The 13,343-nt window shown below is 36.3% G+C and overlaps 1 protein-coding gene across 1 annotated transcript in view; it reads left to right on the top strand.

Annotated features, from left to right (window-relative positions):
* Positions 1-13,343, top strand: part of LOC107658230 (immunoglobulin superfamily member 3-like) — a 167,059-nt gene that overhangs the window by 42,284 nt on the left and 111,432 nt on the right. Inside the window, exon 2 of the mRNA XM_016446694.1 lies at positions 6,254-6,634. Coding sequence (XP_016302180.1) covers positions 6,254-6,634 — 381 coding nt within the window. The remainder of the gene's footprint in view (positions 1-6,253; positions 6,635-13,343) is intronic.

Raw genomic sequence — 13,343 nt, 5'->3', positions numbered from 1 at the left:
ATATTGAGCTGTAGCTTGACTTTGCAAATTTAAAATCGCAAATCAAATTGCAATCGCAATATCTGTCAAAAAAAATCGCAATTTTATATTTTTCCCCAAATCGCACAGCCCTAATAAAAAGTGCCTCACGGCTCTGGGGTTGAATAAAGGCCTCCTGTATCAAATCAATGCATTTTTGTAGGAAATATATCAATTTTTAGAACTTTATAAACCGCAATCTTTAGCTTCCACTAACTGTCATACGCGGAAGCCGTTCCGGGCGAATGACGTTAGAATGTATGGGTAGCGCCGGTGAGAAGTGACGAATGCGGAAGCAGAGAGGAGAGATCAAAACAAAACATCAGTCAAAATGTAGTACAAAATGAGGATTTATAAAGAAAAATGTCTGAGGATTTCGATATGGAGACAAACGTTGGTTTTAGTTTACTATAGCATATTCTCACCAAGCTAGAGATTACGGTTTATAAAGTTTTAAATATGGATATGTTTCCTACAAGAATGCATCGATTCGCTACAGGAGGCCTTTATTCACCCCCGGAGCTAGGGCTGCACGATTAATCGAAATTAAATCGCAAAGGCATTAGGCAGAAGCTGCGATTGTCATGCGTATCTTTCAGTGAAGCACGGTTCTGTGATCAGCATCCGAAGGCCAGAGGGCACTCTCGTGCTGAAACTCCAAATATGCCTCGCAGGAAATGCCTATAGCGGTTGCTGACTAAACAGAACATTTAACTGCTTTCATTAATTCAGCATGACTAATAAACACACGACTACGACAATATATGGTTTATCCGAGTTCGTCTTATTATAATTTTTATTATAATGAAGTATATAATAATGCAGTGCTAATCGACATAGCCATTATCACTGCTTAGAATACTATGAAATATGTTGTGTGCCTTATTCTGTGTAAGAAGCCGCATCATCTCACAGAAGGATTTATTTCAACACTCGACTGACATTATGAAGTGAGTTTGGAGTAAAAACATGTTATTAAATGTGGTATTTTCACGTGCTTTCAGATGGAGCAGCATTTACTACTCGGAGCCGTAGTTCACTGACAAGCTACGCAAACAGCTTTCATAATCTCAGAACGATTTATTCGATTTCATAATCGTGCGATTAAATCATCTGCGATTATGAACGCGATTTTGCGTAGCTTGTCAGTGAACTACGGCTCTGAGTAGTAAATGCTGCTCCATCTGATAGCACGTGCTGGTGATTTACTACTAATCACAGAACTGGCTTTACTGACAAGATACGCATGACAATAGCATTCGATTAATCGTGCAGCCCTACTTTTAAGTTATAATCTTACAGTTGCTGTTGTCATTGTTGTTATTGTGTTGTCATTGTGATTGATATTATGGAGTAGTGTTGTTCTTTTATTGTTGTTTTATACTGTTGTAGCGCCTTGAGTGTAAGAAAGGCGCATTACAAATAAAAGTTATTATTTTATTATTATTATTTTGGACTGTTGAACAGAAACACCTGCCCACTGCCATTATAAAGCTTGGAAGAGCCAGGACAATTTTTAATATAACTCCTTATTAGAATTGTCTGAAAGAAAAAAGTCATATATACCTAGGATGTAGTGCTGTGCGGTATGACCAAAAATGTATATCACGGTATTTTTCAAAATTATAGCGGTTTCACGGTACATGACGGTATTTTTTTTTTCATGCATGACCGGGTGTTAACCATATTTTCTACTGATTGAGAGAGGAAATATTGCAGTATATTGACTTAGAATGCCCTATTTTACTGTCATGATGAGTGAATATTGTCAAAAATACCACTCTAAATAGTGACTAAACACGACCCCTTTTAATACATGTTAACCAGGAGTCACTCTCATTTATAATCACGGCATCGTCTGATAAAATCAACATGCATCTACACTAAAGAGCGGCTATGCGGTTGTTTTGGCTATATTACTTTTTTGTCTCATGCAGCGCACTGCCTGCGTCTAAGTAGCAAACTAAAAAAAAACAAACAAAAAAGTGCATGTGATATTAACAGACGAACTACGCTCATATTTATAATTCAAACAATCAGTAAGCGACAGGTGCTAGGAAACTGTTTTGTACTCATTTATTGACGAGTCGGCTGCGGTGCGGCCAACGGAATGTGCTGCTTCTCTGCCGCTCACTGCACAGAACAGACGCCGAGAGAGGTGACACTTCTCCGGGAAAGTCAGACCTCGCGTTCGCGGGACAGCACTGGCGAAATCTTCCAACTAAACCATAGCTAAGGTTTATCCCAAAAAGTCGCTAGGTTTGTCAGTATGAATATTTATTTGTGGTGGTCACTGTGGATATTGTGGATGAGTTCTTCTGTGTCATCACGTTCTATTAGTTCTACAGCTTCAGTTTCAGAACTTTCACGCTTAGTAACACATACAGCTGTTCCCTCACCACAGTGCAACAGTGAAAAGGGACCCCTTTCAAACAGTGTCGCATTCCGAACGTTGTTTAAGCAACATACACCGGTATTGCGGTATTTTAATTAATATCATAACAAAAATAAACACCGGTATTCGGTATGAACCGGTATACTGCCCAGCACTACTAGGATGGCTTGAGAGTGAGTAAATCATGGGGTCATTTTCATTTATGGGTGAACTATCCCTTTAAATCTGTCTAACAGATGTATGAGCAAACTCAAACTTGGAGTGCATGGTGAACTGCGTAACAGTCAGTACCACCTTGCAGTGGTCTGTGTTGACAGGTAAAGTCTGGTTTTCAGGGGAAATGTCTCCCAGCCAGTCTCTGAGTCTCAGACTTACAGAGTAACATGAACAGTGGCTCTGAGGACTTTGGCACAGTGAAGTAAAACTTCAGCAGACAGACCAGGGGTCACATCTTCAATGAGGCAGATGGTTGAAATGAGAATACCAAAAGTAAGGGTGACACAGATATGAAGTGCAAAAAAGGGTGATTTTTTTAAGGGCCTGTTAGAATGTAAAACAAAAAGACAGAGGCTTGGAAGACAGTCAGCTTGGTGCTAGCATCAGACTTAAAGGGGTGGTTCATTGCGATTTTACTTTTTTAAAGTTAGTTAGTGTGTAATGTTGCTGTTTGAGCATAAACAATATCTGCAAAGTTACGAAGCTGAAAGGTCAATGCAAACGGAGATGTCGTCTTTTAAAATTCTGGCAGTTTAATGCCTACAAAAACGGCTGGTAGGGACTACAAGAAATTACTTCCCGGGTTCGTGACGTAACAAACCCAGATAAACCTCGCCCTCTGGAAAAGGCAGCAAAGGGGGCGAGGCCTGTCTAATGTTAATATACCAACATATTGAAGTACTAAAATCTGTTTTGAACCATTGTAATGCACTGATAACCACCAAAAACTGGTGGTGATGAGAAAGTCACATGATGAACCAAAGCTCATCACAAACAGCTTTTCTACGAGCTGAGGAGGGCAGTTCTTATATATAGAAGGTGCACAGTGTCATTCACACAAACACTAAACCCCATCATGGTAACACACATGATACTGAAATAATGCAATAAACATTGATTTTTACGACATTAGATGTAAGATTAAACCCTAATGTACACAACTGATAAGAAAAAAACTAAGAAGAAACATGTTATTTCAACAAAAAAAAAAAACATAAAATATGAAGTGTCGTGCAGGGAATTCTGGGAGTGTCAATTTACGGTTTGTCACTGTAAATCATACAATGACTTTTTCTTTTTCACTTCCAAAAACCGTATTTTTAACAGTATTTTACTGTAAAATTACATTAAATGTAATTACATTTATTCACCGAATATAGTATGGAAACTTACTGTTAACCAGTTAACAGGTTTTTACTGTAGCATTTTTACAGTCTTTTACTGTTAAAATCACAATCATTTTTTACAGTGTACCCATCTTTGTAGGCAATTCTTGACACAATGTTGTCCAGGTGTCATGCCTAGCTCAGTGAGACTGTGAGTTTGGCTCTGTTGTTCAGCTATATTTCTGACTGAATAGAAAACAATTTATCTGCACACGACGGTGTTTATGGAGAGCCAGGTTGGCAGAGCGCAAACATGGTACTCCTACAGAGCCGGATGTCATGGAGGCAGAGAGAAACGCAGGGCATGACAAACATCAGATCACCTTGGGAAGTGTAAATTCCCATGTGCACGGTTGTGCCATAGTGTAGCACAGTCAAGATAACCCAACTGCCTGCTGCTGTTCTATAGAGCTGTTTCCTGACATAGCAATAGGATGCTGTTTCAGTGGTGTTTTTTTGGAGTGTCTGTGTGTAGGCAGCTGGCATGAGGAAAGCACAGGCGTGTGTGGGTGTACAGGGGTTACAAGAGGGAAGGACACAGTCTAAAGAAAGTGATGAAAAACACTTTCAGTTCACTACGGGATGGCCCAGAGATGCATATGCGTGTGCATATTTAGAAGTAATTAAATCACTGATGTCTCTTCTGAGGCGTGGGGAGCGTTCATCCACACACGCTCACTCATTGTCACAGATCCGCACCAGACGCGACACGCCAGCAGATGGGCTGCGTCTTTTTTTCTGTTACAGATTGGACAATGACATCTGAGGAATTACTTTCTCCCTGTTTCTCAACTCCAACTGTTCACACTTGTCTTCCTTTATCCTATGTTTTTGTCAAGCTTGGACAGGCTAGGTTGACGTTAGTTTATCGGTTAATACCATTCATTCTGTACAAAGCACTCGTCATTCTCACAGAGTTGTTGTCACAGTCTTAAAGATGCAGATTCTGTAAAACTTCTAAGTAAAGCAAATAATGCCACTTGTGTATCCCGTGGTGGCTTAAATACATAGAAAAATCTGGTAGTAAATGGATACTTTACACACTAATAAAAATCCTGTTAAATTCACAGTTAAAAAAAAAAGGCAGCCGTGTTTGCTAGAAAATCACTGTAAAAAAAATGTGATAATGTTTCCGGTATTATGAGATGGCATGTTGATCCCTGTATATTTTAAAACGTAGGACTGTATTTCATGTCATATAATGTTAACATATATATAGAAATATAAACTTGAACTACCAACAGTTCTCTAATAATGCCAACATTTTTAAATGTTTAAACTGTCAGAGACAGTTTTTTTGTTGCCAATGTACATGTAGGTGCTTATTTTTATTATTATTATATTCAAATATTTATACGTTAAACAAGTCATGTATTTACAGGTAAATAAGGCCTTTAACAGAGTCATTTAACTATGAATGAATGGAATATAATATACAAATCATCATGAGCAAATGTGCATTTTCCAGATATATTCTCCAAATATTCAAGAATATAAACCTAGCATACCATAATTTAACAGGAAAATGACAACTTCAGACACACACAAAGATAAATAATTGCCACTTTCACACATGAAACCCATTAAATTGAGTTAAAATGTCCAGATTACCTTTTCTAGTGAATGTTCCGCATCTGCTATTCATATTTTGCTACCAGTCACTCATCTGCACCAAAATGCTGTTAAAACTTTATAATGTGATTTGTCTTCAGTCCTGTGTATTGCTTGTTTCCTAAGGGTGCTATTTTTTTTTTTTTTTCATAAATGAGACCATCTTTAGTTTCAGTAATCAGTCGACTAATTTCTTTATCTGCTTGCATGGAGAGAAGATTTTACATTTCATAATCTGTCCAATTTGACAGCATTATTTTCCACATCGTTTCCCAATCCAAACATACCTAATGAACACTTAATTTAGGTCTTAGGTCTGTTTCTGTTTAGGCACATCCCTTGGTAAGTGGGTTTATTTTTATATGTGAGACTTGAGCTGAGTGTGTTTACATAAACTCATTATGATTTGCTGGCATTTTGACCTTTATTTGTTTGTTAATTGTAGCATTTACAGTGCAGCAGACACACAGTGTGTTTCTTAAAGGGTGATTCTATTGAGTGGCTGTGTTTAGTGTGTAATGGGTCTCTTGGCTGAAGGCCTCTTGATTTCTTGAAGAGCCGACGGCTCTTCACACACTGCAAACTACACACACACACACACACACACACACACACACAAATTTCAAGCACTCAAAAGCTCGAAGGTTTTCTTATCAGGCAGGAGTGGACATTTTATCAAGATTCTAGCTAGATTATTGGGAAATACCTTTTGACTGGTAATGATGGTTCACCTGATAAAAACACCATTTTAAATCATTTAAGTAAAAAATCTAAATATTAAGATGTTTATATTGAATATCCTCACATTTTTGACCACTACTAACCCCTCATTCTGTCTTTCTTACAGTGGGCTCATGCTCTGCCCAGCGGCAGGTCACAGTTCAGCCGGGGCCCTTGATTCGAACGGAAGGCTCTCACATCACCATCTGGTGTAATGTGACTGGCTACAAGGAAGGGGTGGAGCAAGACTTTGAATGGTCCATGTACCTTTACACCGCTCCCGATCGAGAGATCCGTATTGTGAGCACGTCCCAGCACAACTACGCCTACGCCTTGTACGCCCAGCGCGTCAACAGCAAGGAGATCTACATTGAGAGGCTGGGCGGAGACTCTGTCTTGCTGCACATCACCAAGCTCCAGGCCACCGACCAGGGCATGTATGAGTGCTACACTCCCAACACCGACAGCCGCTACCTGGGCTCCTACAGTGCCCGTACCAACCTCACTGGTGAGCCCCTTCCAAACTCTTACTTATCCCTGATTTATAATATAGTATGCTTCCTACAGGACTGTGTTTTTGCATTCATGAACCTTATTCAGACTGGACAAGTTTTCCCGCAGGAGGCTGGGTAAATGCGTGTTTCACAGATGTGAATTCGTAATTTTATTCTCAACTGAATCAAACACATCTGTGATTTTCTTTCACAACCTCGGTGCAAATTACAGAGAAAATTACCTACCGTTTTTCAGATAACTCAGGGGTCCTCTGAGAAATCAAATTCCATCCGGATGGCAATGTCTGTATTTTGTGGGATATTATTATTATTTTTTCCCCTCACAACTTCTCATTTTTTTGACCTTTCATTAAAAGCCATAACTAAAGCTGTCAGTCAGCACGACGAGAAAGTTATAGTTACAGTATTGTCCTTGGATTTAGACCTTTTTAACCAGCTTTCTGTGTAAAATGGATGGTGGTTCAAACACTGGTGACAGCCCATCCAATTTAAAAACAGAATTAAATCAATCAGAGACAACCAAGTCCTGTCTGAATCTGTACATGAAATGTCAGACGTCATATGTTAATAATAGGGATGCACAATATAGTGGAATATATTAAAATGTATCGTATTATATAAACATTAAAGTGTGACAAACATGCAAAAAAATAAGAAATCAGGAAGGGGACCAACACTTTTTCACACCACTGTATATATATATATATTTAGGTTGAATTATTCATAACCATTTCCCCTATTTTTACATTTACCATCATCTAGCTTTTTAATGTTTGAAAACTCCTGAATATTAATTTTTTTATACTGTACATTATAATGTTGTGATATCTAAATTAATTTCTAGCATTTTAAAATTACAAACTTTTGTTTTTGTTTAGATAAAATTGTGTACATTTTTAATTTGAAATTGAAAATGATTATCAGCTTATCCGTATCAGCCAGAATTTTAATATTCGTGCGTCCCAATTAATAACTAATTTGACTAAAAACATTGTTTAAAAACATATTTAATCTGAATAGTATACTGAATTATTATTGGGTCTTTGAAACTGATTTTTTAGTTTTCCAAAGCAATTCTAGCAATGCAGTTTTGGATTTGCTTGGAGAGTCACTTTTGAGATCCTTTTTTTTTTAAATGACATTTTGAAATGCAGGTTTTTTTTTTAGCCATCAGCCTGAATCCTCTCCAACTCGTCATTGCTCACGTTAATGGATCTGCGCTAATTGGTGGACTTTTAATGCCTGAGTGGATTTATGCTGCACAAATCAGTCACTGTTCTGGTGTAATAGTGAAGCTACCTGACAGAATGCCAGTCCATCTGTGTGCCAGCCCACCCTATTATTAAGTAGGGCACAGACTTGTAATGCTGCCTTGCCACCTGCCACCATGATATCAGTATCCAGTGTTGGGGAGTAACTAGTTACATGTAACGGCGTTACGTAATTTAATTACAAAATAAAAGTAACTGTAATCAGTTACAGTTACTAAGAAAAAATGTGTAATTAAATTACAGTTACTTATGAAAATGTTAACGATTACAAAGGGGGTTACATTTTAATATTTACACATCCACATACAGACTTAATTTATTTCTTTCCCAAATTGCACTGATTACTCTGAGACATACGGCCCTATAATTTCCGCGATGCGGAAAACACAGACTGGTTCGTAGAATCCAGTCATAAAAACGGAATTCCTAGCCTAATGCGACGGAATATTCCACATTTTGGACGAATAAATCGAAAGTAGGTCAGTACACTTGAATCAAAACGCGATATGGACTAGTTACATGAACACAAACACATAAGCTCTAGAACTGCTGAGTCACTTCATGAGCATTTTACTTATTTTGAGAAAATTATCGTCATATCATATACAAAGAGACACCAATGTTTCAAGAGTTTAGTACACCGAATAGGACACATGCTTATTAGATAACCGTATTTGAGTTGATGTATATGCTTTTATTTATTATTATTTTTTAATTAACAATTTTTTTCCAAACCATTGTTATATGCTGTGTTTCCTGTAGTTATGCAAAGTTTTGGTTTCAAAAACAGTATCAGTAAACTATTTCTTATGATTTTAAATCTGCATTGAACTTCAGATCAATCTCAAAGTAAAAGGTGGTACTAAAGTCTGATTTTGTGGTGGATGTGTTCAAATTTGATCATCTTAATTCAAGTGATGAAGGTTTTTGAAAGGCTGACAGTGTTGAGCACTACTGTAAGGTTAACCTTGCATGGTGTAAATGTTTGAAAATGATTAACAGTTGCAAATAAACATTCATTAGAAATTTATAAAAGTAATCAAAAAGTAATCAGAAGTAATCAGTTACATTACTTTAATAAAGTAATTGAAAAAGTTACACTACTATTACATTTTAAATAGGGTAACTTGTAATCTGTAACCTATTACATTTCCAAAGTAACCTTCACAACACTGTCAGTATCTATAGTCCTCTTAATTGTAATTGTAATTAAACTTTATCCTTCCAGCTCTGCTCACACACACATATTTAGCTGATGTCTCATCCATTAGTTAGCACAATCACATGGGCTTATCAGTGACCATAACATATTACAAAATACACATTGTTAACAGTTCGGCTGTTGCTTATTATGACTAACAATGTGGGCTGAGTTTTCAACGCCAGGCGTTGCTCCATAGGCTCACATGCACTGCATGTCTTGAGAGGCTGCACAAATGGACATGTGGACCAGCAGGAACAGTTTTAATATGGGATCAGTGAGTCATGAGTCGTGTTTGGTGTGGGCTGGGGAGCATCACACTGAGAGCCACCTGTTTAAGGACAGGCATGTTGCTCAACACCCCATTCTGAGATCCCTGTGCTCTTTTAAATACACCATCATCCTTTTTGCTGTCTCTACTGTACATGCTAACAGACCTCATGGAAGTGCTATTATTTTAAACTGGCATCCTATTCCCATCATCACAATAACCATAATTGTTGGTGAAAAAATAACTTAGTTATTAGAGTTAGACTTAATTTGATTTGATTTGATTTGAAACTTTATTTCGAACATGTAAAATAAATATAGTAAAAACAAAACCAAAACAATACAACAAAATACAAAACAATTTTACCTTATTCATGTCCAAAAAGGAGTCAAAAGAAGCATAAGCTTATGTAATCCTACCCCTTCTCCACTCCGCATTGATAATAATAATCAATAACAATAATCATCAAATTAACTTCATGATTCTGTCTTCTCATCCTTGTCTTAATACACTCTTGATGTTGTACGAACATAAAGATGCTTAAAATTACACTCTCTCCTTAGATTATATCTCTCTTCTCCATTAAGAAACAGTTTTTGAATATTACCAGGGAGTGAATTCTTTTTTGCTTTATACATTATTTGTGCTGTTTGAAAATGAACCAAATCAATGAATTTTAATATATTTGATTTTAAAAATAGTGAATTTGTGTGATCTCTATAATCAGTTTTGTGAATTATCCGTATTTCTCTTTTTTGCAACATAGATAATGATGATAATCTACATTTTATATGTATTACCCCAAACCTCTGAGCAATCATTTAAATATGGTAATATTAATGCACTGTAAAGAATGTAGAGTGATTTGTGGTCCAGAACATGCGTTGCCTTATTCAGTACTGAGATACTTCTAGACAATTTATTATGTACATGGTTTATGTGAGATTTCCAACTGAATTGATCATCTATCACCCCAAGAAATTTATTTTCATTTACCCTTTCTATGTCCACACCATCTATCTGTTCTGTATCTGAACTTGTGTACTCTTTTTACTATTTCCAAATAACATTTAATGATAATTTATTATTATCAAACCACCTTTTTATTTTACTAATTTTTAAAGTAATAGTCTTTAATAACTCTTTTAAAGTCCCCCTAGAACATAAAATATTTGTATCTGCGAACAAAACTAATTTTACTATTTTTGATACTTTACAGATATCATTTATATAAAGCAAAAATAACTTTGGACCCAGTACTGACCCCTGGGGGATGCCACAAGCAATTCTCAAGCACAAAGATGAATATTCCCCCAACTTCACAAACTGTTTTCTGTATCTTAAATAAGTTTTGACCCAGTCCAGTACTACCTAGTACAGAACCATTCCAGTTTATTAATTAATAAATTATGATCAATTGTGTCAAAAGCTTTTTTAAGGTCAATGAAAACTCCAACTGCAAATTGCTTATGATCTCTAGCTTTTGTAATTTCTTCAATCAAATCAATTAATGCCATTGATGTGGAACTGTTTGATCTGAATCCGTATTTGACTGTCAGAAATTAATTTGTCTATCTAAAAATTTGTCTAATCTATTATTAAATAATTTTTCTAGAATTTTGGAAAATTGTGGAAGTAGAGAAATAGGCCTGTACTTCCTAACAGACTTGGAATTAGTCATTGTCACCATTTATATCAAACCTGTGGCAAACAAAGGTTTTGTACCTCAAGGTACTGTATAGTCATGTGACAGTTATGGGTCAGGGGCTGGATTCATGAAATTATCTTAAGGAAGAATTTAAGAAATTTCTTAAGAATTAGAATGTATCTAATTTAAGTTAAACTTCTTGAAAAATTCTTAAGGAACATTATTTGCTGTTATATTGTATGACAGTTGTTGCCAAAGACCCACTCAGTGAAAAACACCTCAAAGGATTTTGAACACTCCAAAGAGAAAGGAAAAAATTAAATCGCATCATATGACCCCTTTAAGAAAAAAAAGATTCTTAAGATTTTTCTTTTGTGGAATACAAAATATTGGTAACTTGTATTCTTAATTTAGAAAATAACAAGAAAATAGCAGTTAAAAAGTTTTTCATTTTTAAGAATGTTTCATGAATCAAAAGTTCAAGGAACAAAAGAAAAAATACCCTTTATGCTGAATTGAGTTTAGTAGCTGTCTTTGAGATGCTAAAGCTAGTAATAAAATGTATACTGTTCCGTGTGAGTTACTCTCCCTAATACTGCAGGATTTCATATTCCTAATGAAATGCGCTGTTGATCTCAATTTAATCCTTTCTCTTAGAACAGGGTGAAACAGAACTGTTAGCATCTTTTAGGGACAGAAACAGTGTTTGTGTGTGTGTTTTTGTGTGTCAGGGAGCGGTGACCTTTGCATCTGATCTTTCCTGACATCCTGAAATTCCCACACCAAGATCTGCTCTAAAACACCCTTCAACCCTTTGTCTCTATCAGGCAAGATTATGCTTGAAAGACAAGCTAAGGTCAGAAGTAAGGTCTGGCAAAAACAGATAACAACAGCTCTATTCCAAAATATAGTGAGGTGTGTAGTCCACAAATGAAGCTTCCTGCCTGAAAAGAGAGACCTGATTAATGATCACAAATGAGTTTTACATTACCTCTAAGCTAATAAAGCAATACACTATTAAGTGCAGACATAGTTCATAGCACACAAATTTTGGGTGAAATGGTAACGTTTTTCCTTAAACCAGTTAAATGCATACTAAGGTTAGCATGCTGGGTGTAGGTTATGGAAAGCGGTTAGTATTTGTTTTAACATTATTTAAGCAAGCAGCATTGTGATTGACATGACCAATGAAATATTTAGAACAGACTGTGGGATGGGGATTGCATTTACCTAACTAGTTTGGGGGAAAAGTCATATGAAATAGTCCAATTTTAAAGATGTAGTGCAAACACTAGTGCACCGGTATTTTCGTCAAATGGAAATAGAAATGGAGTGTTTGAAAAAGTTTAAAAACAGTTGTTATTTTTGCTAGTCTGTTTGGTGCTGTTAGTGTTGTAAAAATGACTTACTTCCCCTGTAATATTGGACTGTTTCACTTAATATTTGTGTGCTCTGTACTAGGGGTGGGCGATATACCAGTAGACACAATTAACCGGTTGAAATTTGTCAACCGGCAGAGATTTTGCACTATTTTCTTTATCATGGTTACATGCTCATGAGATGTTGCTGTGCTACGTGTTCACAAAAACGTATCGTTTGCACGCATATTTAATAGGGGTGTCACGAGACGAGACGAGACACGAGACTGGGTTCACGAGAACGAGACGAGACGAGATTTTTTTACTTTTTTTAGAGACATCCTCAATGATGAAATATTTAGGGAAAATAGTATTTTATTCAACTGAAAAACATTTTGAAATCAACTTGTACTTTATGAAATTAAACATCTTTTTATGCAGTAATAAACAACATGTAAACACTGCAAAATGTTTTGCCACAAACTCAACTGACAGGCAAGTAATTGCAGAAAAATTATAAATAGTATAAATAAAAATAAATAATAAACAACATAAATATCCCTTTAAAGTGGGAGTGAAGCAGTCAGTCAAGTTTACATTATTTAGTAAACTGATTTCCACTTTAATAAAAAAAAAAGAATAAACAAGATTAATGTATCAATTTAAAAGAATAAAGAAGTGGTTGCCAAACTGGGGGGCGCGGCAAGGCTGAGGGATAGTTAGTATAGGCACAATGTCTTCAAATCAAACCGGACTTTTATTTTGACGGGTTGCCTTTACAGTTCTGTGTATGTGATATGATGCTAGTTTTACTCAAATCAAACGCTAAAATGTTCATGAAGTGACTCTCAGAGCAGTTCTGGAGATGTTGTTCATGCGTTTACGTCCTCATTTAGTGAGACGGCAGATGCTGAAATCACTGCGAGTGTCACGCGCGCTTCAGTGTGTGTGTA

Source organism: Sinocyclocheilus anshuiensis, unplaced genomic scaffold, assembly GCF_001515605.1.
Source record: "Sinocyclocheilus anshuiensis isolate Anshui unplaced genomic scaffold, SAMN03320099.WGS_v1.1 scaffold263, whole genome shotgun sequence".
Lineage (NCBI taxonomy): Eukaryota > Metazoa > Chordata > Actinopteri > Cypriniformes > Cyprinidae > Sinocyclocheilus > Sinocyclocheilus anshuiensis.
Note: the sequence above shows the minus strand (reverse complement) of the source record. Positions and strands in the feature narration are given on the sequence as shown.